Below are 27,118 nucleotides of genomic sequence, written 5' to 3' on the forward strand. Positions count from 1 at the left end.
AAGTTTTATATTTAAATTCCGAGTGCTTTGTGATGAGATACTTCATTAGTTCATTTGCTAACACTTGAAAACGCACATCGTCATTCTCCATTAAGCCAAACTTGAGGTAACTGTGGTCATACTTTCTAATTTTAGCTGGTTTGACTTTTGCATTGTGACAGACTTAAATACATTGTGCTAATTAGCTCAAACCAGATGATGAACATGTATTCACATGCCGCTACGTGTCAGGTACTACTTCATGTTTTTGTGGACCCCAGTTTGAGGAACACTGCTGTAAACATTTTAATGCCGCCTTTTTGGTCTTAGAAACTCATTTTTGGCTGAATAAAAAGGTAAATCTATTCTATTAATATTGGCCATACCATGTTTCAAAAAAGAATTTTCCCACTTGCTCATTGGCTAGTAGCTAGTAACTATCAAGTAACGGAATTTCATGGAGTAGTGATTTACCTAAAATAAAAGTACTCCTTATACAGAAGAGTATATCAAAAATGGTAAATGGTAAATGGCCTGTATTTATATAGCGCCTTAATAGTCCCTAAGGACCCCAAAGCGCTTTACATATCCAGTCATCCACCCATTCACACACACATTCACACACACATTCACACACACATTCACACACACATTTCAGTTGATTATAATGCGTAATCCACTAATTGAACGTATCCCATCTTTCTTTTTTGATCAGAAAAAGCCATAGGTTTATCTTTCTTTGATTTATGCTAAGGTTTTCTACATTGTCTCTTTATATTTATTGTGTGATCACTGACTCACAAGCAAAGGTTTCATATTGTACTGACATTATCAGCATCTGCATTGTCATTGCAGAGGCAATGATGACACTTCAACAATGCAGTTTACTACACTGTTGATTTAATTCGAATCCTCTATTTTCCTTTGCCTTTTTAGTATTGTTTTTCATATGCAAGTGTTTAATCCACTCTATGCACATCACTTCCTTTACTAACAGTATACAATAAACTATTTCACTGAGCAGGTGAATATTTCACTGGAAAATGAAATTATGCATTAAATCTATCGTAAAACATCTGCGATAAAAGATCTGAACTCTACATTTTAATTTGTGATTTTCCATTTTTATTCCATTTTATTTTTAATTAAATATCTCTGCTTCTTTTACCAGATGCACCAGTCATTTTGTGAACAGTAAGTGCAGTTTTGAGAAAAAAGCTGCAAGGTTTCAGGAAATGTGCCTTAAAAGGCTGCCCACGTGTGTTTGAAGGGTGTTTAATTTAAAACATCAAATCATGTCTGAAAATAGTTCAGATTCAGGAGAAAGGTCTGTGATATTTGAAGTTAAACTTTATACTGTCAAACAAACAAGGTAAATATAACAGACTTCTTTTATTAAAGTCTCTAACATGAATGATTTAGTTTAACAAACACAAAATTCATGCACCATTTTCTACAAATACTTCATCCACAAATATCTAAGCCCCTGATTAGTTGTTGACTGGATACTTCAGAACATTGTTTCATGCTCTACCTGTTTATAGTTTGAGAAATTAACTGCAAGCCCTTTATTACCCTTATTTGATACACGAAGTTATCATTTCTGCCTTTTTTCTAACATTCTGACCACGGTGTCCATCAATTTTTCCACTTGATCTGAATCTGATCTGCTATTCTCAAAAACAACACACCTGTTCCCACATTTTTCAGTTATTTCCTTCAGCGTAGGTTGTAAGGAAAACAAATTCTCCAGGCTCATTCCTTCACACTCCAGGTCGCCTCCCCATGTGAGCAGGATGACTGTTTGTTCACTAACTTTGTTCCCAAAAGATTTTTCTAACATTTTCAGTATGCGTCTCTCACGTTCTGTACATCTGCCCACACGCATCACAAGGAGATACACAGAGGGTTCTGACTCACAGAGCTGTTTGCACTGTTTTACATGTTTGTCCGTGACTGATGCTTCAATGAAACCATCAAACATGTCTGGAGTATCAATCACACGTACATGTTTGCCATTTATCTCTGTTTCTGCCACCTGACACTCTGCAGTGACTGGCATTGAACTGAGTTTAGACATGACGACTTTCTTTCCAAGGATGGTGTTTCCACTGGCACTCTTTCCAGTCCCGCCCGTTCCCTGAAGAACAAGGTTCACTTTGGTGCTGGTGAGCTTTCCTGTATCAACGAAGAACAAAAAATAACTTAAATAAATTCTATATCTATAATATCTATCTATATAAATATATCTATAAATATTATTTCTTTCTTAAGAGCTGCATCAAAACACACACAATGATAATCTGGAGAAATATTTGTGGCTTACTATTGTTCTCCATTTTATTGTGGGCCCCAAAATAATCAGCAGGTCTGTAACATGAAAATTAAATGATTATTTCTTGTTGTACAAAATTACGTCACTTTCTAACTCTGCATGTGTGTACTTGCATCTTTACCTCATGCTGATGAGAGTCCGTCCTCTGTCTGCAGCCAGTTTGTCCAGTTCACTGAAAACCTGCTGAATGGTGCAGGATTTGAAAGAGTAACATCCTGGTTTGTATCTCAAAGGCAGAACGACTGTGAACACGTCTGGAGGTTTTCCAGTTTTCTTGCTCAGATCATCTATCTGTTGCTGCACATCTTTATCTGAAAACCCATCTGCAACTACCACCAAGCACATGTCAGGGGGTGGGACTTTAGAAAAGTACTGTATATATTCACATTGTGTGTTCAAGTCTGGAGTACATATGAACTCATATGTATGATTTTCATATATTTCTGTGTTTGTGAGAAACTTTTTGTTGGATAGCTCCGATACATCTCTGCCCAGGATGTTGGTTATTAGAGCTTTCTTCAACAACTCCCCTTTGCCAAAGATGATGACTGAAATTCTGTCTGTAAAAATAAACCAAATAAAGATTTTAATACAGTTCAAACAATCAGATGCAGCTTTAGAGAAAATGCATGGGGTCACATAGACCCCTGAAATATGATTACCCTGGTAACCCTCCACCAGTGCCACTATACTCTTAATCTTACAGCTGAGGATGTAAGTATGCGTAAAAACAGTGGATAATTTTAATTTGTTGTGGATTACACCTTGTTTCCATCTTAGTGTGTGGTGTTAACAACCATTGAAGGCATGTCACTGATGCAGCGCAAAGAGACCAATGCCAATATAAAGCTTTGCTGATCTTGGCCTGTATTATATAAACCTAATACACAAATATGTGGGAGGCATGTCAACTAAACAGCAATTTCAGTATTATGCTTTGTCACTTAAAGCTGTAATTTCTGTCAGAAAGTCCAATTTATGTAATATTGTACATAATTTCAGTAATACATTCCCTATCTTAGATTTAGGGAGATTAAAATATTGCTATATTGTTTGAAATATTTTGGAAATCAACAGAAAGTGAGTGAACGGGACACAAAGATTAAATAGCAGAAGCAGGAAAAATGTTCCTCAGAGTTTAGGGTGAAGTTATGGGAAAGAAATTTGGAAGCTAGACTAAGAGAGGTGAAGATCAGTGAGCAGAAGGATGGATTCATACTGAGACAGAACACTACAGATGTAATGGTTGTGTTGAGAAGTATAGAGAAGGTCAGAAGGAGTTTCAGTGTGTCTTTGTAGGTCTAGAGCAGGGATCGGCAACCCTGGGCACTCATGCCACAGCTGGCATGCGAAGGGTTAACTGATGGCCCGACACGCAGTGAATTAATCTCAGAATAGGGCTGGGTATCGTCACTGATTTCTAGAATCGATTCGTTACCGATTCACAAGGTCCTGAATCGATTCGATCCACGATTTGATTCAATTCGATTTGAATCTGAGAAATTTTGCCTCAGACAGTCAAAAATATTATAATTCAGATCAGCACATTTACATATTTTTGTATCTATAAAAAGGAAGCTGACACTTTCGAGACTTTATCAAAGGTGTGAGCGTCACAGCAGATGCCTTTGTGTCAAAGTGGCTGAAGATAAAACAGAAAAACATGAAGGTGGTTTTCCTGGTCTGGGATTTTATAAAAATATTCTGCAGTACATCAAACACGAAAGAAAACCATTAATCAACATATGAACGTTACCTCTGACGTTACAGCGGTTTTATTAGAGACACGGTTAAGCGTTTTGCATTTTGCATAATTTTAAAAAGTTTAAATTTGTTCAGTATTGAACGGCAGAAATTAGGTTTTCTTTTCGGAAGTAAGTAAAAGGAAAAAACAGCGGCCGACAGCGCTGTAAACAACGGTAGACTTGTGCAAAACAAGCAAGCGAATAATGCAGAAAACAGATTTTTAGACGGGAAACTGTTCTTGAAGTACAGAGAGAGAGAGAGAGAGAGAGGGAGAGAGAGAGAGAGAGAGAGAGCTGTGCATGAAGTGTGATTTTTATTGTGGTGGAAGCAAAACAGTAAAAGTCAGAGTGATTTCATGACGATGTTTATGTGAAGCGTAGTTTGGATCTTCTTTTGCTGCTGGTTCAGTTAATATTGTTTGGAGAGAGATAAAACTAACAGCTTTAGAATCAGCGCAAAAAGGGCGTGAACACAAAGCGCGGACCCGCCGACCCATGCCGTCGGGTGAGAAAGGCGACATCTCACTGATTCTGATCCATCGGAGGCTCCGCGCTTTGTGTTTACGTCTTTGTGCATAAGCCGTGTACCTGCTCTCATTCACTGTTTTAGCTGTTTGGTGGTTGTCAAAATTTTGTGACGTTTCACCTAAGATTCTGGAATTTTGGGCAAAATACATTTATATAAAAAAATCGATTCAGGATTTTAATGAATCGATATCACGTTATCCAAGCCAGAATCGATTTTAATTAATGAATCGATTATTAAAACCCACCCCTATCTCAGAAGGTGCATTAAAAAATAAATGGCTGGCCAGTGGTGCGCATCACAATTTAGCTCGCGTAGACACATTAGTTGTGCTGCTTCTAAATGATGGTATCTTAGCTAACAACCCCAACTACGAGATTCAACTTGTGATTGGCTAAAAATAAGTTACCTTCCCTACCGGTGAGAGGGGCGTTGCTAGCTGGCAGTTTTTTTTCAAGCAATGTTGAAATTTCCACATTCCGACACTTCAAATGCTTCAGGAGCTGTCCGCATCAGCACCACGGAAATACACGGACACATCTCTATATGAGGTTGTGTGATTTACGGATCACTGTGTACTGTTTTTATTTAAACTCTACACAGCGCTCCAGCTGGTTTGGAATTAGGGTTGTAGCTGAAACACGTTGTTGAACAACGAAAAAAAGCTATGCTGAAAATCTAACAGATGGCAATTTATTAATGTTGAATAATTGTTTCTCACCTGAACTCAGAGAAACAATATCCTGGTCTTCGCTATTCACAAATTTACTAAGAGAAAATGATTACTTATAAAAAGTACTTCCACCTTCTCTCTCCACCCTCCTATTCCAGTTCTTACACCTTTATTTCTTTTGTTCCTCAATTTTAGCCCCCCCCCTCCCCAAAGATAAGAAAGAAAGAAAGCAGGACAAAGCATTCCACTAAACAACCAAAAAATACGAAAGAAATAAAAAAAAAGACCTCACACCAATAAAACTACAGATAAAATGTAAACTGACCTGGAAACAGGTAGAAGCGCTTTGTCAGAGTGTTTCTCTCCTTTGTTGGCATCTGCATGCAGTCAGAGGAGGAAGCTTCAAAGTGCTGCATGACCTGTGGGAGACATGTCACTTAATTTAAGAGACACAGGGTCACGATCCTTGGTCTTCTGACCCAGCATTTTGAGTTTTAGTGTATTTTGATGTTTATGGTTCATGTCCAAGTTCAGTAGGTCATTGAGTTCATTTTTTCATTCGATTTCCCTTGTGTTTTCAACCCCTGTGTTAAGTCTCCCTTGTCCTTTATGTGTTTCATGTCTGTGTTTCATTATGTTTCCTGTATTATTTCAAGAGGTCCTGTGTTCCTATGTTCAATGTGTTTAGTTTTACTCTCTCCTTGTGACGTTCTTATGTTCATCTGTGTCAGCTGTTTCCCCGTGTGTTTCCATTTCCCTCATTATCCTCCTGTGTGTATTTAGTCCATGTGTTTTCAGTCATTCCTTGTCAGGTTGTCTTCTAGTCCACGTCGTGTCTCCAGGTATCCATGCGAGTTCTCCATGTTTAAGGTTTTTACATGTTTAATTTTAGTTAACCCAGTTTAGGTTTTTGTTTAGTTTCACCCATGCCCTTTGTTTGTATCTATTTTTGCCAGTCTTAATAAACAGCTCATTTTTGTTAATCCACGTCACAGTTCACGTTCGTTTTGGTCTGCATTTGAGTCCTTTTCAAAATTCATACAGTCTGCCTCAGCCAGACTGTGACACACAGATTCATATTACAGAAAATATTACAGTCCTACAGAGATGCAGGCATTTTCCATTAAAGTGGTTATGACACTTTGTATATCTGCTTCTATTCCACAGTTGATATTATATTTTATTTTGTTATTGTCTTTAACACTTCCAAGTGAAAGATGCCGAATCTCTGAAAGAAATGTTTATGTTGTTTCCTACTTTCCTACTAATTTCAGAACCACATCCCTACTCGCCAGCCAGAGTGTGTGCCTAATGCATGGCAGTGATCAATACAATCTCATGTCTCTGACGGGACATTCAGCATTGAACCATGTTCCAGAGATGGTGGGTTGAAGTGTCTGCTATAACAAAAATGAATGTCCTGTCTGTGTCTCAGCATACAAACAATTTTGATCTGTATTGACAGATTTCCCCCAAATAACAACTATAAGAGTTTACATTGTTTATACTGTATTATGGCAAAAAGTCCCTGACTCCAGTTATCTGTGTCCTACAGTATGTACTGCAAATCAAATCTTCTTAACTCAAACAGATCTAATTCAGTTTATTATATCCAGTTCACTATTGAGAGGCTTGTTGACTTCATAGCTTGATACTTTACATAGTATTTTGTTTTACCACATTATATCATATATTTTATATATATATACACACACTTGGAGAAATCATTCTCTTGCGTATTATTTTCTGGTAAGTAATAGAGTTGGTCACTGATCAAACAAAGTTTAAGTTAAGGATCTCGCTGCCTTTTAGTGAGAGATATTTGTCTCTGACTGTATTGGTTACTTTATCAGAAACTGAAACTTTTTTTGAAGTTCAGTGACATATTTAATGGATGACAAGAACATCTCCATGTTAATGACAGTGATCAAAGCCGTGATGTCTTTGTTATGGATTATTATACAGCTGTCTATCAGATTACTATAGGGAACCACTGATTATTGGACAAATGATCTCAGTCACAGGTTTCATTTAAAGAAACAAAAGCTTCCAGTCATCAGACGTACTTTTCTGAACAGTTCTTCAATGTCATACTCGTGGCTCCATTTGTTGAACACATCAGCGAGTGTTTGGATAAAAAAAGAACCATCTGATGTTGATCTGTATGAAACTGTGTCTGCAAACAAACAGACAGTAACAGATTATTAACTGCAGTTTATTAAAAATGATTTGTTACAGGAAGCAGGAAAACTTACGAGGAGTGCTGGAATGAAAACAGATGAAGTCCTTTTCGATGTGAACTCTGTCAGCTCTGGTAAAGTTTTCTGATGGAGCTCTGATGTTATCTGTGAGCACAGACTGTAAATCCACCCATCCTTCCTGAGCTGAAACAAGGAACACAGACTTACTTGTGACTAAAGTTTATATTTTCATCTTCGGGGGTCTGCATCCATATCAGCAGTTATGCTGGACAGTAAATATATGTATGTGTTGTATCGTGTATGTGAAGACAGATGAGAATTACCTCCTCTGCAGGCCTGAATGATGATGATCTTCGGTTTGTTCACCAGTGCTGGACAGTTCTTTGCATTTAAGCATTGGAAAATTTTCTCAGTTTCAAACTCTTTACTATCAGTGCCAGAGATAATTCCCATGTCTCCATGAGACATGATGGTCACAAACACACTGTCTGTGTGGGTGAGCTTTTTATGCTGTGAGAACTGAGTAAGAGCATCATCAATCTGCTGTATGAACAAAATATCATCACGGGTTATTCAATCAATTTAAAAAACTGACAGTGAAAGTGAATAAACATTGTCTGCCAGTAAAGATTTACCTTTCCAGTCAAGTTATTATAACGTACCACCTGGTATCCCAGACTTTGGAGCAGATTGAACATGACCCAGTCATCTTTCTCAGCTCCATGTCTGTCCGAGCTGTTGTTATGAAACTTTATATTATTGATCATCAGGGCGATGCGATGAGACTTGGATTGTTTAGTCACAGGATATATCTGAAAGACAAAATGGAAAGTCATGTTAAGAATTTAACTGGCAATGGGAGCAAGACCACTCCAGTTACTCCTCATAACAGGTGTATAACTATAATATGCCTTCCCACACTGCAGGCTGTTTGTTCTCATTTTTAGAACACCTGAACTTCACTCTGTGCACAAACCCACCGTCTCACCTGCTCTCACCCAGGTACCCCCCCCCCCCAAAAAAAATAAAAAAATAAATAAATAAAATAAATAAAATAAAATAAAATAAAATAAAATAAAATAAAATAAATAAAAACAAACATTCAGCCCTACACATATGCTGCTCCTTCTGCTGGTTTTAGGGGTTGTTATGATCGAATTTGTTTTTCCTCTAAAAGTGTTTCCAGTCATCTTCAGCTATTTATAAAAAAAAATCACAAAATCATTGCTTTTTAATTACAGAGACTTGATAAAAATTTCAATCCTTATTCACTCAGATAGCGTTGCAGAATTTGACATAATTAAAAGGGGCTAAAGAAACTCCCCATCCACCACCTCCTTCATTCAGAGTCGTACATGACAGTCGGCCACTCACCAATCCTTACACAGAGCAGGACACAATCCAACCCACCACTGTTCCTGACACCTTGTCTTGTTTCCACACATTCAGAACCTTGGTTCCTCATGCAGAGGCAGATTTTACAATGGTAGCTCCATTTTCAGCAACATCATATTTAAACAAATTTAAAGCCCAGCATCAACCTATCTCAAAAAGCCATCATTAACGGCCCTGGTACCAGCACCCTGTCCACTAGAATTCATTTTGTTCCATGCATTCCCACTTCAAACGACACCTCCCATCCAATCATACACGCACATTTATCCCTTTCTATCAAAATCCCCACAATTAAATCTCAATTCAGCCCCATCAGTTATTTTGCAAAGCTATTCATGGGTTCCAGCTGCTCAACTGGCTTATCTCAGGTGTTTCTACACACTGAAGGCCTCCAGTGTCAGACATCCCATTTCAGTCACTGGAGAGACTCTTTCTTCTAAGAGTTTACCTCGTCATCATTGAGGTTGGTCAGATTACATCACCCTGATCTTCATCTCTACCCTTCACTTTATTTTTATCTTTGTAATGCTCAGTCACTACTGCTTTTGGATGAATTTTAGAGGGATTTCCCCACTCAGGAGCTGCTGCACACGCACTGAGGCCTTCCCCTGGCTACACCCTCAGGCCTAGATCTATGCTTATTCTATCTGCCACTCAAGAAATGTTGCCTAGAAAAAAATTACATAATTGAGAAAGTGACCACATCTTAAAAAAATTGAGGATGTAGCTGAAATACTGTCAGCTACAATAGGCCACTACTAATTATTGATTTACATTAAATGCAGAATGTTGAGAGGACAGCGTCTCTCTCAGTGAACATGATTTATATAAGAATTATACAGTGACATACGTTTTTTGCCCACTCGTCATCTCTGCATGTCGCCATCATTAACCTACAAACGGATCAGAGAACAGTTTCAGTAAATCAAAAGAAAAAAGATTTTGGGATGGACTTAGTAGTAGCCAAAGGCCCTAATGAAGAGGTAGGAAAAGAAACAGAACACATCAGCTTCACACTGTACTGTGAAAAAATCTGGAAAGACGAACCCACTTCGAGGGAGGTCTCACTCCTACTGGCTCGTCCTTCTGTCGCCAAATCCAGCTACTAAAAAGATGAAATAAGATAATTACTCACAAGAGCTTTACAAATATGGATACTCAGTCATAACTGTTTTTTCACTTGATAACACGAAATGCTTAACACACATACATCAAATAAAACCACTCAAATTCAGTATAATTCAAAATTGTATTTTATTTTTAATTTACTTTTAAAGCGCCAAATCACATCAACAGTTGCCTCAAAGTGCTTTATGTTGTTAAGTAAAGACTCTACAATAATACAGATATTTATATTTTATTTTATGATAAATACATGTATACAAACACATATCCACTAAAAGACTGAAATAAAAACACACAAGCCAAACAGCATTAACCAGTCAAAGTAAGGCTGCCACCTGAGCTGTGCAGTGCCAGTTTCACCCAAAGGACAACTCCCGGCAAAGATCCCACACCTAGTTGCTCAAGTCAGGCAACTTTTAAGCAGACAGTTCAGTGAGCCATCCTAGCAGAACTTGGAGAACAGCTTTTTGACGCTAAAAGACAATTTTGTGCCGGTGTAGGCAAAGTGTAATTCATGGTCATGCAAATATATCTGTCTGCATGGGGGTTGGTGAAAACACTGGGTGAAACGAAAATAAACGAATAAAGTTAAAACTAGACGCAGTTACTATCCCTCCACTTTGAGAGACAGAAGCGTCACAGTGAACTTCGAACGTGGCGTCTACATTTAACACAGACGCTGTCACAAACAAATCCAGACGTCGGTTTTGAATAAATATATATATTTTTAAATTACATTTGTGTGTGCTGTATGCACTTTGTTCGTTCCTAAGTTGTGAGTCTACACAACAGCCAAAATACTGTCTTTAGTTATTAACGTTTGAAATGATGAAAGCACTTGAAAAGTAACCCACAATTAGCTGGCTGTCCAGAAAAACACAAAAACACTTAAGAAGTACTTATACATAAAATCCTGTTTACTCGTTCCCTGCCTGGATCATAGACTTCTGATTGGCCAGCATTTCTACACGGTTAGGATTTGGCGTGTTCTTGACTGCGTTTTTTGTGATTTACATGTGGACGGAGATATTTGTTCAAGACTGCACGTGCGGACTGTATTTTTTATTTTTTAAAAGAAAATGTAAAATTTCCGTTTTTAAAAATACCCGTGTATGTTTGGACGTAGCTTTAAACTTTCTGCATGAAACACGCCTGCTTTTAAAGTTTCAACGAACTGACTGTGAATATTTTTTACTTCCTGTCTTGGAGGGGTGTCTAAGCGATGCTCGGGTGCCTCTGGTTCTGACCCAACATTTTTCATTTCAACCAGGTGCACATGATCTGGCCAACTGTTAGACAGCAGGAAAAAACCCTATAAATAATCCAAATATTATCTGCTCTCAGGTCAAAGTTCACAGAACATGAAGTGCTCACTGACTCTTCCGTTATGACATCCTTTGACGCAATCATTTAAAACTGAAAGTGAAAGAACATTTAAAAAAAATAATTTCTGCTAATGTGTAATTGTTGACAAACTGTTTGTACAAGACAACAAAATTCAGTGCATGTCAGTTTGGACCCGTTTATGAACGCACTCATACTGAGGAGGCTTTTACACGTTTCTATTTCGTTTGTTCTCCTGTTGAAGCTGCCCGCTGTTAGGAGCCACAAAGTATCTTTTTATCTGCTTTGAAACCACATTTTTATTTCTAACCTGTTAGATTTTATTTTTTTTCTCTACACACTTCAGCCTGAATCTTAAACTATCACAATTATAAATGCTAGTGCTTTCCGAAACGATCGGCGCTCACTTGTGAGATAATTGTGATAATTTGCTGCTCAAGGAAGCAAACAAAAACATCACCGACCTTAAAGATGATATTCAAAAACTCTCTGATGAGCTGAAGAAGTCTCACTTATTCAATTTCACTGACCGCAGCTAGCGCCCTGACTGCACAATCTTAACATGCTCAGTTCAGCTCTATAACAAACAGATGTGCCACCTGACCTCGGAGCTCCTCCCCATCAGTCATCCCCGGGGTTTGTTTATTTTTTAAAAAGTTTGTTCTCATATATCAGTCATCTTTATTGTGCTACCTAAAGTTGGTGTGCCAAGGTCTGCGTGGTATTAAAACAATGTTATTACAGAAATATTAGCTTCTGACATGGCTAGTTGGAAATTGAATTACTGGTTAAATATTTCCAATAAATATCCCGATATAGTTCTGCTAGTTCCAGAGCTTCATTTAAACGGTATGTTACTTATACTGACACAGGGTCAATGTAAAATAAAATTCTACCTGTCTGAACAAAGTCTGGCTTCTTAAATCTTGGAGGACTAAAGGAGCCAGGATTTAATCATAAGGATTAAAGAGAGTAAACTAGAAGCGTACATGTTTACTGTCAGACTGTGGGAAATGTTGTAAGTGATCAGTGACTCAGGTTAAAATGAAACATTTGGTGTCTTCAACTTTGAACAGATGAAAAACAAAACCCAAAGTACACCTCTGTCTGTGTGGCCTGGAGCTGAGAGGAGCGGACTACAGTATCAACGACCAGTTTCCCAAAGACATCCTGTAGTGATCCGAAAAAAAAGTTAATCCAGGGTGGCTCCTGATTTCTCATCGCAGTTGATAAGCTGTACATTAACATGCAGCTTTATGGCGACCAGAACATCGAACCATGCCTGTACTGAGTCAGGTGACCTGTATCTACACAAACACCTTTTTTTCACCCCTCTTTCCCACTAATAGACGTGTCAACATAGAGTGATTAACTCTTAAAATTACTAATTGGTTAAATGACTTACAGGCAGACTTTGTCTTTCTGAAGGACACTCATATGTCCAAACATCTGCACACACCCTCACTTCTCCACAGTTCTATCACACAATCTCAGTCAGTTACAACTCACAACAAAGAGCGTAGCTATATTAGTTAACAAAAAAACAAACATCATTGTTAGCAACATAATTACAGTTCCAGAAGGCAGAATTATAATACTTAATTTATGTATTTAAAATATGAATCTGTGTATTGCAAGTATATATGGACGAAATGTTGATGACTCCTCCTTTTTTCATAACTTCTTTTTATCACTTTTGGATCACTCTGACACCACACTTATGATAGGAGGAGACTTCAACCTGGTATTTATTCTAGAAATTGACGGCAGAGTACAGCAGTGAGTCAAAGGTGGCAGTCTATAGATATTCCTAAACGATACGCGAGTGATTTTGATCTCTTAGGTGATGCTTGGCATTCACATCACTCCATGTTAAGGGATTACAACTTTTTTTCTTGAGCACACCACTTACAGTTTTTCTTGGATTACTTTCTATTTAGCAGCTCCATTATGAGGTATTTTACAGACACTCAGCTTCATCCCACCACAGACAGCGATCATGCACTGGTGTCTAGCTCTCTGACACAGAAAAGAGTAACACAAACAATTAGGAACTGGAGATTTAATACGTCTTTACTTAAAGAACAAGATTCTTAAACCAGTGAGGAAAAAAAGCAACCTGCTTTTCCTCACTGACAAAGACTTAAGTAAATTAAGTCAGTGAGGAAAAGCAAGTTGCTTTTCCTCACCAGTTTATTATCTTCTCTACAGCCATAACTCGACTGACCGTCTGAGATTTATGCTTGTTGCTTTCTTCTTATGTAACTCTGCTTTCCCTGTGTTCAGAGGTGTCGCATCTCCTGGTTCAATCTCATCTGGGTATTCCTCGCCTCCCTGCCTGCCTGCCCACTGCTCATGATTGTCAGGCTCCTGCCTTTCACCCATGCAATAACCACATCTCCTTTTGTCTACTCATCATCTTTGTCTACTCCATAATCTGTTATTACAAAATAAATATCCTTGTTAATAGTTTCTTTGCGTGTGTTTGGTGTCACTTGGGCCCTTTCCTTGGATGAACCTTTGGTTTATAACAAATTGTTGATGAATTGTTGTCATATTAACCAATAATTATTTAACATTATTTTTTCATCTTTTTTCGTAAAACAATGTTGTGAGAGAACGCAAAAAGTTGTGGTTTCTGATTCACAAAGCTGTTATAATTTAGCAGGTTTTGTGTCTCTTAAGATGAGTCTGTCTAGAGATGAATATGTGATTTTTCTGTAAAGCTTTGGCTGTGACTGCCTGTTTTGTTTTCTTCAAATTCACAGACATCAGATGCAGGAATTTTCTCTGTGAGTACTGTATGGACTATCTACACTCTGCTATGGACTTTTAATTTCTTGATAATCTTTTTAAAGTTACAAATGCTATTAATGTATCATATCTCCTTTTGCTGTAACTAAATGCTCTAAACTCCATTCCCCTGTCATGTATTATGTTTTATGTAGTGCATAGAATTCATATTTTAAGTAACTGTGCAAATGATGTGAATGTTTTTTGGTTTTCCCTGAAGAATTGGTCATTTTGAGAAAACAAAGCTTCTTCTATAGAAAAAGGTTGAAACATTGCGAGATGTCTTAGTAACTGTGGAAAACTGTACTGATAAAATGTCCACTTAGTTAAATCAGTGTCACCAAAGACTGAAAAGTACAGATCAGTTTCAGCAGAAGGGTCTGTGTTATTAGAAAAACCTTCATTACCAAACTTCATGTTTTTGGTGAATTTTATCATAAATGATTTATATCAACAGGCTATAAACAGAAAGACAATAAGACACCAACTCCTTGCGCCATTTTGAATAACAACTGAATTCATAATCTGTCCCTGATTAAATGCTGAATTTGACGAAGGCAAATGAAAGGGAAACAAAAGAAAACATTTCTAACTGAACAGTTCAGGCTATTATTTCATGCTCTGTTTATATCTTTCTGTTTAACAACTTCACTTCTAAGCACTTTATCGCTCTGATCTGATTCATAGTGTTATCATTGCTGCTGTTCTTGGATCATCCTCATCACTGTCTCCATTAAAATTGCCACTTGGTGTGATGTTGGCCTGCTGTTGTCAAAAAGAACACACCTGTAGTCACACTTCTGAATGATTTCTTTCAGACCAGGTTGGCAGGAGTGAAGAAAATCCTCCAGCTTAATGTTTGCACAGTGCAGGTCGTCTCCTCCTGTTACTTGTATCACCATGGTAACCTAATCTGTTCTAATTGTGTTCAAGATTAGATGTCAGAAAGTATTAAAGCTCTTCCTACTGACCAATCAAATCTCTTGAAAATAACATCACTATTCCTGGAAAATACAGTAATCATGTAATTGTGATTGTTCACATGCTTTTAGTGCCAAAAGTTTGTGTCTCACCTTTAGTTTCAGGTAAATCTTGATTTTTTTTCTTGATTTACAGCAGAACTGTAATGTGAGAGTTGAACCTCATGAACTGATGCAGAAACTGTTGGCTTTTAAATAATCAGCTGATCATTGACATAGAACATTAAAAACATAAAATGATTAAACCTGCATTTGTTTTTACATGTGTCAGTTTAAATTAGCATTAAGTTAAAGCTTCTCACAAAGTTTCGTCAAATCTATAAGTCTCCATGTTCACATTTACCTGTTGTTCTAAGGATCCCAGTTTGGCATTGTTCCCACATAAACACACACACTTTTGAAAATATGATGACAAACAGCCTCAACACCTTCTATGCCAGGTTTGACAGGCTGAACACAGACACTCCCTCACAGGCCCCTGGGACCCCTCTGAAAATAGCAAAACCCACACAAGCCTGTGGGACCTGATGGAGTTCCCCACAGAGTTTTGAAGTCCAGTGGGCACCAACTAGCTGGTGTGTCCACTGATAACTTCAACTTGTCACTATCCCAGGCAGTAGTCCCACGTATTTTTAAATCCTCCATCATTATACCAGTTCCCAAAAGACTGGACACATTGGCCAGCGGCACTCACACCAGTCGTTATGAAGTGTCTAAAAAAATTGGTTCTCACACACATCAACCACATGGTCCCAAACACTATTGAGCCCCTCCAGTTTGCATACCATCCCAATGGATGAGTGGATGATGCAACAGCAATAGCCCTGTACCATACTCTGCAACACCTGAAAAGCAGCAAAACATATGTCAAGATGCTCTTCCTGGACTACAGCTCTGCTTTCAACACCATCCATCTGAGCAAGCTGATTGAGAAGCTGACACGTACATAGCAAGGAAGTCTGGCCTGGATCTGGTATCAAACCAGCACTGCTGGCTGACTTCTGGCATGATAAGACGTATGTCATCCAGATATGGGCCAGGCCTGACCTAGATGGCACTGTCTATTTGATGGCATGCCATATCTGGCTCGATTGTGGTTTGGTTTATGTGGCCCAGGCCCATAGAAAACAGGTGCGGCCCTGATCTGGCATCAAACTGGCACTTCTGACTGACCCTTTGTTATAGCAGAGTGTATGTCAACCAGATGTCTGGCAATGATGGCACCAAAGGGCCGTCATTCTTTGCGGTATGTGGGCCATGTGTAAGCACATTGTGTGGGCCAGATCCAGTCCATGCCAATTTGGCTATGTGGAACGTCACAAATTCCTCACATCTCATTCTCTCTCTCTCTCTCTCTCTCTCGCCGTCACTCCTAAAACTTCCCCTTCTTCCTGTCATGTCATATCATTTTTTGATTGGTTGACACAGTACATTTTTCCACCAACACGAAAGGGCTGTTTTTCCTTTTTTTTTTGCTCATAAGCAGAGAGTGCTTGCTAGCGCTGCCCTTAGACAGCAAACATGACAAAACTATTCAGGAAAAAACATGCGTATATATTGTTTATCATGACTCTGGTTTTACGTGGCCTATCAACACAATTTAAAAACTGGCACCTTGTTGCTTTGTAATCTTGAAGTGGTCATGTGATTGGCTTACATGACTACTTTATTCTTCCTCAGTCAAACAGCAGCACTCATGCGATTGTTTTGCCTCCTTAGCTCCAGGTGTTGTGCTAGACAGTGATCGTGATTACCGTCCACGGGAGCGCGCAGCTGCTTAAAGCTGTAGCGTCCAGATTACTTACAGCTACTTCCTGCAACTGATATAAGATGCGGTAAGCTGAACACAGCTTCAACCGTCTGTTTGTTGAAAAAAAGTAATGCGACCGCACCGCATTTTCTTGTTAGTAACTGTAACGCCGTTGTAACGTTAGAAATAGTAATTAGTTAGATTACTCATTGCTGTTAAAAGTAACACCCTTAGTAACGCTGTTATTCCCATCACTGCTCATTGCCTAGAACAGTGATGGGCTGTTTTCTGTCAAAAAAATAAAACTCCAAACTTCTATTCTTCCTTTATTGGTGCATGCACAAAAAAGATTACAGGTGGGATGCTGGACTTGTGATTGTCCCTCAGTCCTTCCTGACTGAGTTTGTTTGTGGGTGGGTCTCATCCCAGTCCTGCTCTAATCACACACCTGTTGCTGATGATCTCATTAAAGGGCAATACTTAATGTAGTGACTGATGCTCAGTCTTTTATGGTGGCCCTCAGAGTCCAAGGGGACTGCAAGTTAAAAAAAATACCAGCAAATAGAAAACTGCTCCTACATCGTTTACTCACAGGGGTGTTTAAATTGTCTGGTCCCTTACCCAGCACCAATTTACCTTGGGAGACCCTACAAGAGGGCAACCCCCCCCCCCCCAACATAGCCTCTGTAATCCTTTCACCACGATAAGGTAGCGATTCACGATTCATCACCATTACTCTTTATTATTTATCATTATTAAATATCACTGCACATGAGCAACAATTTAAAAGCTCCTGTCAGGCATGCTTTGTTCTCAGTATCATTCCTTCTGACACACACAGACACAAAAACATTCAATGCTGTTCTTCTGTTTCAGCTTCCATTTCATTTTATTTCAATAACGATCACCTCACTCCTCAACTACCAGAAGACTAAATAAGCGATGTGAGTTTGGACTAATAAATAAGTGTAAGTGTAACTCTAGAAAAGTTATTTTTTGTTTTTGCATATTTAAAATGATATTTTATTGGCAGTCCTGGTGTAGATAATATTTCCTAATGCTGATGTACAGAAAAACTGTCTGAACACTGAACTTTCAAATGCATGTTCTGGCTCCTGGTGCATCAGTAAAAATTTTACTGATTTGCAATTACTCAGTCAAAATGCACGCGTCAGATAATTATTACAGATACAGAGTTAGCTCAGAAGTTTAATTACATTCAAGCATTACGCAAAGATTGAAAAATTATAAACACATTCAGTGAAATTAAAACAGGCTGTAAACTGTAAACAGAGTGAGTGCGTTTAACAGACTGACATGCCTCCTACCTGCATTTCACCTTCACTCAGACAGTCTCAGTGATCCCGGTCAGGACAGAGCCAAAGTCTCATTCTCTGCTTTCATTTTCACTCGTGCACGAGACGATTGGCTTCCGTTGCCTCTTCAGACACGTCCTCTGTTTATGTGCGCCTGACACTGTCAGAGAAATGGCAAACATGACAAATGGCTTTAGCAGGTCTTATATCAGTTATCAATGAGAGGTTTCTTATTTCAATTCATTCAGCATATATGTTTAGTCTTTTTATTTGTTTTTTTATTCATTTTTGCAAATGATTTGTGTATAAACAACAGGCATGTAGCGTGTAAGTCCTCTAGAGGGCAGTCTTGTATCAGGATATTCAGAAAGATCCTCATTCCTGCTCATCATTTACAACAATGAGACACTCTCATGTTCTCCAGCAGGTTAATGTTTCACAATTTTAATTTCACAGAGATTATTATATCATCAGACCTGTTCTGTATTAAGAAATGAGTCTAGAGGACACAGTTCTATGAAAAGGGAAAATATAGAAATATAGAATAGTAGATCGTATCAATCTGAGCAGAAAATGTCGAACATTTTCTATTTAAAATATTGATTTAATTTAAAGTTTTGTTCTGTTTTATTATTCTTGCAGATTCAATAAATTATTTTCCTAGTTGTCAGAATTCAGTGAATTTGTGTGGTATTTTAAACACATTTAACCTCTAATTTTATCATGTCAATGATTTTTGTTACTCTTTATTGTTGTTGTTTGTTTGTTTGTTTGTTTGTTTTGAGGGGAGTACACTGAATTGTCTCTCCTGTTGTTTATCCTACTGGTGGTATTATAACCTATATTTCACTCTCTAAGGGGATCCATAAAACAGGCAGTGAAGAAAATTTTCCCAAATTTCCAGCTACTGTCTTCTCTGACTTTTATCTAGTTTACACTTGATTATCTTGACTGCTGGCTCCTGTTGTTACCCAGCTGTTTCTTCTCTCTGAGGTTATTAATCCTGACATGAGTCAGTTACTTGGGTAACAGAGCCTGTGAATCTGAGCGCTAGCAGGTTTTCTCGACTAAACTCTGAGTTTCTCCCTCACTCCTCCCCTCCTGCTGCACATTAACCAGCTGACCCATGCTCTGATTCCTTTCCTCTTTCATAAAGTCGCTCTCAAAGTGGAGAGTAAAGTAAACGAGTCTGTAGAAGTTTATATTCATACAAAAATTTAAATCAAAGTTAGATGTTAGTTTGCTAGTTTGTGTCCTTGACCTCAGAGCTTTTACTATCATTCTGTTGTCAATATAAAACAGATACACTACAGGAAAGATTTATTATCAGCTCAAATCAAACTCTGTCTTCATCTTTGACTCTGTTGACAGTAATGCACAAGTCAGACTGCAAGTTTCTTTGAACTGCAAACATTTACTGTACAAGACTTTAGCAATCACAGTTTAAATCAAGCTTATCTAATAGATAAAGCTTCAGACACAACAGTTGTCGTCTGAATCTGTGGAATGGAAGACTCTGACGAAGCTTTTTGAATTTTATTTTGCATTGTTGAAATTCTCATGTTAGGTCTGTAATAATTGTGTAAATGGACTGGTTCTTATATCGTGCTTTTCTACTCTTTCTGAGCACTCAAAGCGCTTTATACAACTAATTTATTCACCCAATCACACCAGCACCCAATCACCACCAACCTTCTGGTTAGTGGCTGACCTGCTTTGCCACTTGAGCTACAGCCACCCCTGTAGTGTGTTATTCTTATTTAGGTTTTAGTTGAGGTTAAACTTACCCATTACTAATCATCTGTCTTGTTTTTCTGTTTGGTTTCTTGTCTTGGCTGTCATGTGTTTCAGGTCTGGTAAGCTGGTGTTGTCATGTCTAAGTCTCCATGTTTCCTGTTTTATTTTGAAGAGGTCTTGTGTTCTGTGTTCATTGTTTTAGTTTCACTTTGTGTCAGCTGTTTCCCCACATGTTTTCCTTTCCCTCATCACCTCCTCTGTATTTACTCTGTGTTTCCATTCACTCCTCATCACGTTGTCTGTGTATCTTTCCCCTACGTCACCATAGTGATCATAGTTTACTCATAGTCATTATTAGTTTCATAGTTAGTTCATAGTCAAGTCACAGTGTCTCAGTTTATTCATAGTTTTCTTTTTTAAGTCACAGTCTTCAGTCTAGTTGTTGCTAAAGTTTGTTTCTCGCCTTATTTTATGTTTATCAGCCCGAAATAAAGGCTCGCCTTTTGTTAGAGTTAATTTCATCTCCTCGACTGTGTCCCCGCCCGCGTCCTCCACTCACTCTCCACACGGTTTCAGCGTGATTGTCTTTTTTCTAATGGAAAACTCTGTCATCACTGGAATTTTGGAGATAAGAAAGCTGCCCTGCATTTTTTGTTAGCTAACTAGTAACAGCATCAATAACTCAGAGCAGTACAAGGAGACTAAAACTAAAAGTTGGTCTAAGGGGTCACTTTTCTGCTGTGCAAGGAGTTTTAAGTTCAGAAACCGTGGATATGCTGTCCATTTTCCTGCTCTGTCTTTTAAGCAGTAGGGGTTTCTTTGTTGTTTGGCTACATGCACTGAAACGGTAAAATCCACTTGTGAGCTGTAAATGCTCGGCTTTGTAAAGCACTTTATAAATGAGGACTGTGTGGAGAAGAGTCTGTGTGAGTCAGGCGACAGGTGGTTCACCGGACAGACAGAAGTTGGAGCCACAAACTTTGATTTTTCCTGGTCTGGCACAATCAGCTATTCAGCGCTATTTTATACAATGAAGTAGTCTTTGTTTTCCCCAGCACATCCAGACAGTTTACAACACAACATGTTACTACATGTGCATCACACCACAAACATAACTGTTTCTTACTAAAGCACAATCTTGAAACCCACCAGCACATCTAAAGGGAAAGTGGGTCGATGTGCACAATGGAGAAAAAAAACAAAACAAAAAACGTCCAGAGACTTTAAATGAGGTTGTTCAAGTTCTAGCTGTGTGATGAAACTAGAAGAGTCTGATATAGATTGTTTATGTTCAGTGATATAAATGCAGAAACTTGTAGGTTTGTTGGCTTTTATGATGTCTTTACATGAATGTAAGTTCACATTAAATGATTACAAAAGAATGCAAAACCAAAGACAAACTGCATTATTATTATTATTATTATTGTTATTATTATTATCATCATCATTGTTGTTGTTGTTGTTGTTATTTTCCTTTTTTCAAATTCTTCATTCTATGAGGGCAGTGGTAGACTGAATCATGGATCTACAGATTGATGTGCACCCATTCAGTGCAGGTTTTTTTCTGTTTTTATTGAAAATAATAAATAATAAATTAAGAAAAACAAAGAACATGGGGGACAAAATCAGTGAACACACAGAAATCAACATACTTCCAAAACAAGACATCTTGCAAAAAGTTTGTGTGTTGATGAGGAGCTTCTTCGTCAGGTACATGGACATCCACTGCTCGATCCTTTTTGTGATTATTTCACATTTTTCTGACACTGAACTAGTGAATAATGACGAATTTGTGTTATAGTACTAATAGGTTTGGATTTTTTAGTCTTCTATATAGACGTAAGATGAACTCATTTGTGTGCTGTAAAGTGATCCAAACTACTTTTAGTAATCACCATTACTATTTGGGTTACATGTCACTGCAGATGGAGATGTAGCTCCTGATACGTATGCTGTGTTTTCAGTATCAAACCAGTTCAACTACATGCTACAGAATAGAGAGTCATATTCTTTCAGAGACACCCAAGAAGCTCCATGTCTCGCCCTGACACACACACACGCACAGTAACACAAACACTAAGACACACACAAACATAGAATCCAAACCTTTGTAGACAGACAAGCCATTTTATTTTCCTGATAAATGACATCAGCAGTCATAGAAAGCTTGTTGTCAACTTTGGAAGTCAACATGGGCTTTATCAGATCTGAAGAGTATACGTGTGTGTGTGATGGACTTCCTGACTGTATTCAGTCATACAGTTCAGGCAGATGTTCGTAGTGAGCAGAACCAGCTCAGGCTGTCAGACTACAAGTCCCACCAACCTGCTATTCAAACCTTCTGTTTGTTAATGGCAGCCAATCATAACAAAGTTGGCTTTAAGCAAAGTGTTTAAGACACTGCATGAACTGTAATGAATACATTATAGACAAAGTTGGATAAAATCCAACTTTACTGTTTATTTTTAAACTCAGTTTGTTGAACAAACTGAGTTTGAGTTTGTTTCCTGCAGTAGGGCCCTGGTATGTTTTCTGTGTTTCTGTTTGAACTTATGGACTGTGCACCACCTTAAGTTAGTTTTTTCTTTCTTTCTTTATTAATTCAGGTCCTGGAGTCTTGGATATTCTGGTCTTTGAAAAAGTATATCAAGCTTCCTTCCTCTCATTAGCTTTTGTGTTTTTTGTAGATGTTTGTTAATGTAGCTCAACTAAGGGTGATTCTAGTTTCAAACATTCAGGTGGGCTGTGCTGTTGTTGTTGTTCTTTCTTTGTGATTGTTTCACATTTTCTGGTTTCAAACTGATGAATTATGATGAATTTCAGTTACAGTAAAAGTGAGTTTGGATTTCTAGATCCTTTTACTCTGTATTGACCTTAGATGAACCAATTTGTGTACAGTACACCAAACAGAGAAACTTACATGACATTATTAATCATGTATTATTATTTGGCTTAAATGTCACTGTAGATGGGGAAGAATTTCAAAGCTCCTGCTGAGTATGCTTTGTTCTCAGTATCAGACCCGCTCAACTACATGTTACAGAACAAAGAGTCTCATTCCTTCAGATTCACAAACACACGCACGCACTGTAGTTATTCTGTTACGTGTCTTTTGTTTTTATCACCTTTAAAAATAAATTCTTTTGTACTATTGATATGTAACTTCAAATTTAGTTCTTTATTTAATAACTAATCAAAAAAATAAAATAAAACAATAGTTTAGTATAAACTTAGTGACTTAGTTAGCTTAATAAATAAACTAATAGCCTATGCAGCTTCCCCAGCCATTTTGATTATTCTAATTAACTGTAAACCAATAATGAAAATGAAAGATACTAGGGGAGATTTTTTTCCTTTGTAGACAGAACTATCAAGTAAATTCAGCATACCAAGGACATCTCGTCATTATCAGGAATTCACTTACTGGAAACCAGATAAGCCATTTATCTCATACATGACATCAGCAGTCAGGGTAAGCAGCCATACAAAGCTTTTGACAACTTTCTAAGTCAAATATAATCTGAAATTATAGTGTTAAATGTACTGTAAATGTGTGTGCGTGCTTTATGAGCTCTTTGGTGCTATAAAAGTGCTAACTAATATATTTGGCCCATAATACAAGCTTTGGCCTATTTAAAAGGAGCGCTGACAAAAATGTTGAAAAGCCTCTCAGTAATAAAGTTCTGACATTGTTCTCACATGTTTCTCAATCCGGTCTTTAAGTTATGACGTACCTGAACTGTGTTCCCGGGCCCAAACTCCTCTGCATTTTAAGGTTGTTGTGTTTTTAACAGTTTTTAATGCTTTGTATCTTCTTCTATTTAAACCGAACGAGCCCCTAAAAAAAGGCAGCGAACACTGTCGGCCCTTTCTTGGTTTTTATTACCACAGGAGCACATTTTAAAGCTCAGTTTTAAAACTGTACATATAACTACAGCACAGCCCGTGCAGCAGTAAATTGATCACTAACCTTCTTGATGCATTCTCAATCATCCAGGAAAGTAAATCTCCAAAAGTTGATTCTGTTCATCTGGATGCTACATCCAGATGAACAGAATCAACTTTTGGAGATCATTAACCTTCTATTGTGGATGGATTATCTCAGTTGTTCTCCTGACTTTAGTTTGGTCCGTTTACAGCATCCTGCCATGCGAATACATTTGTCACTAACCATTGGGCACCTTCACGTTAACTTTTATCATGTGGAAAAAAGTTAGCGTTCATCTTCCAGCTTCACTGTGTTTATATTATGCTATCTGTAGCTGTGTTGCTAGCCACAACGTAGCACATCATTATATACCAGCTAGCTCAACATCAGTAACCCTACAAACACTGATGTTTAGTTTTCTGTCTTTAATTATGTTGGAAGTAATAGCAGAGCTTCATGTTTCAATTTTTCAGAAATCACTCAATCAGAAAATGGTATATTACATTTAGCTGGAAACTAGTGAGCTGACTCCCTGCTAACTTCTAACTCAGTTAAATTTCATAAATTCCAGTTTCACGAATGCCTGGATCATAAAATTAATTGTTACACCTGGTAGAGCAGCCACACCTATCATTTTATTAATGATGAAAGAATTTAGACAGTTTGTAGCACTCCGTGATGCCGCAGTGTTTGTTTGACTTTGGGCCCAGAAACGGCTAATGACAGAGTCATAACCAATGTTCCCTCTAATTTTTTTATGTGTCTGAGCAAACACACAAACTCCCTGAGCGATCCCTTGGACCACTGTGAGCAACAGCAGACGTGTGCACTCTGGTCATGCACACATTAGTATGTTAACACTACTGGAAGTAAAAAATAACTTGAACTCCAATTTTGAAAACACAGCCTTCTTCTTCTTCTTTTTTTTTATAAAGCTCTGACTTGTATTATGAGTCTGTGGTCTGGGAGAGAGTCCTGTAACTCTCTGTCTGCAAAATACAGCATATGATGACCGATGGTGGGCAATTAATCATATAGTTACTTCTTCAAAGAAGTAACTGGGTTTTGCAAACAACAAAGTTTTTTGCAGCTATTTACCAAAAAAATGCAGCCAAGGCATTTTTAAATAAACATTTCACACTATTTACAGAACAATCAGCTGTTCTGCATCAAATTTGATGTCACACAAATTATTTGTGCCGCTCCAAAAAATAATTTCTGTCCACTATGGGATAAAGGAGAACAACAGCCTGATACCTGCAGGCCTGACAACAGGAGATGTATCACTGCTCCCTCCTATTTGGTCTCCCTAAAAGGTCCCTTCATAAACTCCAACTTCTTCAAAATTCTGCAGCTCGGATCATAACCCGTACTCCGTTAAGAGCTCATATTACCCCAGTTCTTCAGCAGCTTCACTGGTTGCCCATAGAAGCCAGGATACATTTTAAAATCTTAATTCTTACATACAAGTGTATCCATAAATCTGCTCCTTCATATTTGTGTGACCTGCTCCATATCACCACTGTTTCCCGGCTTCTCAGATCATCATCTGCTATTCATCTTACTGTTCCGTCCTCACACCTTATTACTATGGGGAACAGAGCCTTCAGTCGCTCTGCTCCTCGGCTCCGGGACTCTCTTCCTCCAGCCATATGAAATATTGACTCCCTTTCTGTATTTAAGACACAGCTCAAAACACATCTGTTTAAACTGGTTTATTCGCTTTAGTGCTGATTTTATCAGTTGACAAGCTCTGTTCTGCAAATTTAACTTATTTTATGACTATTGTTCATTTTATTAATTTTGTTCTTTGTAAGGTAACCTTGGGTTTCTGAAAGGCGCCCCAAATAAAATGCATTATTGTTATTATTATTATTATTATTATGTAAAACTCCTGTAATATCTGTAACATTCAGAGGTCGCCTCATTGTTCTGACACACACAACAAAACTATTAACTACACTACACACTAACTACACACTAACTACACAAGACAACACACTAACTTTAGGCTCCAAACACGCTAAACGTTGCAAATCTGTCACATCTCAAAACACCGCCGCCACTGCTAAAACTTCCCCGTTCCTAAACAACTAAATGCCATACTGCCACATCATTTTTTTATTGTTCGACATGGTACATTTTTCCACCAATAGGAAAGGGGTTTTTTTGGTTTTGGTTTTGCTTACAGGCGGCGAGTGCCTTCGAGCTCTTTCTTTATAAACGTCGCTTTTACCGTTTCTTCTGGCAGTAAATATAAAAACGATAGCATTCAGGAAAAAAACAAACATTTCATATATTTTTATCATAACTCTGGTTTTACGTGGCCGATCAACACAATTTAAAAACTGGTATAAAGTCCACACTTTTCCCGTCAGTTGTTCCGTCTGTCCTGCTCACATCTCCAATGGTTGTACACGTTGTCATTAACGTGGCTTCACTCCACATCAGCCACGCCGCTTTGCCAGCTAAAACACCGGTGTCGGCACATAAGGACGCTGTCATAGCCTGTCAGCGACGTTGATTAGCTGCGTATCTATGAATGTAAAACGCATCATTGACTGTAGCAGCCTGTCACTGGTCACTTACTGACTCACACTGCAAAACTTAATGAGTTGTTAATTTATTTTAATTTCAATTCAGGTTAGATTTTTTTTTTTGTGTGCAATGCAGATTTTCCGTGTGCAGAGACCGTGCCAGCAGTGCGCGATTGTGCACGCGCGCAGCTTATAGGGAACATTGAACACTGAAACCTGGGTTAAACCTTACAATAACGTAATGAGCTTCCTGTTTCACTTTATAGTTCAGACCTCGGGTTTTAAGTAGTTTTTCCTTCTAAAGTCAGAAAGCATTCAAGATTTTGATTGTACCATCTGTGTCTGTATCCATCAGCTTCATCTCCCACACTGTGAGATTATCTCCACAGGTGGAGGTCAGTTCTTGCTTATTTGGTTGACGAGGACAGTGAGTTCACATGCCCTCACAAGATAACCCAAAGTCAAGGTGCTGACCTAGTATGAGTAATGGTCTTGTACTTCTACAGACACTGAAGACATTCCTGTTACAATGTGACTCTTACCGATCACAGCAGGGATTCATTCCATGGTGTTAGTAAGGTATGAAGGTATGACTGTAGGTTCTCTGTCTGACTCACTGCAGCCCTGCTCATTCTTTACATTATCATCAGTGTCTGTCTTCCCATCTGTCTGAAGATACGTCAGAAAGATGTGGGTGGGTCCATGCAGTCTGTAATAAACAGAGGAAACAAAACCAAGTTTCCATCTTGTAGAT

General features: G+C 38.1%; 2 protein-coding genes across 5 annotated transcripts in view; one reads left to right on the plus strand and one right to left on the minus strand.

Moving 5' to 3' along the window:
* LOC100709743 (GTPase IMAP family member 7) overlaps positions 1–27,118 on the plus strand; it is a 292,536-nt gene that overhangs the window by 17,722 nt on the left and 247,696 nt on the right. The window lies entirely within an intron of this gene.
* On the minus strand, positions 1,352–11,904 carry LOC100705375 (GTPase IMAP family member 8-like). Of its 4 annotated transcripts, none has more exons than XM_025910151.1 (11): positions 11,788–11,904; positions 9,906–9,959; positions 9,705–9,747; positions 8,095–8,271; positions 7,783–8,002; positions 7,514–7,642; positions 7,325–7,434; positions 5,584–5,677; positions 2,436–2,874; positions 2,306–2,349; positions 1,352–2,157 (listed from the first exon to the last, which is right to left on the minus strand). In XM_025910151.1, the coding sequence occupies exons 3-11, from the start codon at positions 9,741–9,743 to the stop codon at positions 1,577–1,579; spliced, it is 1,833 nt and encodes a 610-aa protein (XP_025765936.1). In that variant the 5' UTR covers positions 9,744–9,747; positions 9,906–9,959; positions 11,788–11,904; the 3' UTR covers positions 1,352–1,576. The 4 variants fall into 4 exon arrangements, with proteins under 4 accessions (XP_025765936.1, XP_005463842.2, XP_025765938.1 ...); XM_005463785.4 differs by having other exon boundaries at positions 9,902–9,959; XM_025910153.1 differs by lacking the exon at positions 9,705–9,747.

Source organism: Oreochromis niloticus, linkage group LG9 (assembly GCF_001858045.2).
Source record: "Oreochromis niloticus isolate F11D_XX linkage group LG9, O_niloticus_UMD_NMBU, whole genome shotgun sequence".
Lineage (NCBI taxonomy): Eukaryota > Metazoa > Chordata > Actinopteri > Cichliformes > Cichlidae > Oreochromis > Oreochromis niloticus.

What these genes read in the sequence shown, in the direction of transcription:
- LOC100705375 (XM_025910151.1), bottom strand. Translation starts at nt 9,743, where the DNA reads ATGATGGCGACATGCAGAGATGACGAGTGGGCAAAAAAC. An exon ending in CGGACTCTCATCAGCATGAG is followed by an intron (nt 2,350 to 2,435) that starts GTAAAGATGCAA and finishes TTCATGTTACAG; the next exon opens with ACCTGCTGATTATTTTGGGG. An exon ending in CAATAAAATGGAGAACAATA is followed by an intron (nt 2,158 to 2,305) that starts GTAAGCCACAAA and finishes TCGTTGATACAG; the next exon opens with GAAAGCTCACCAGCACCAAA.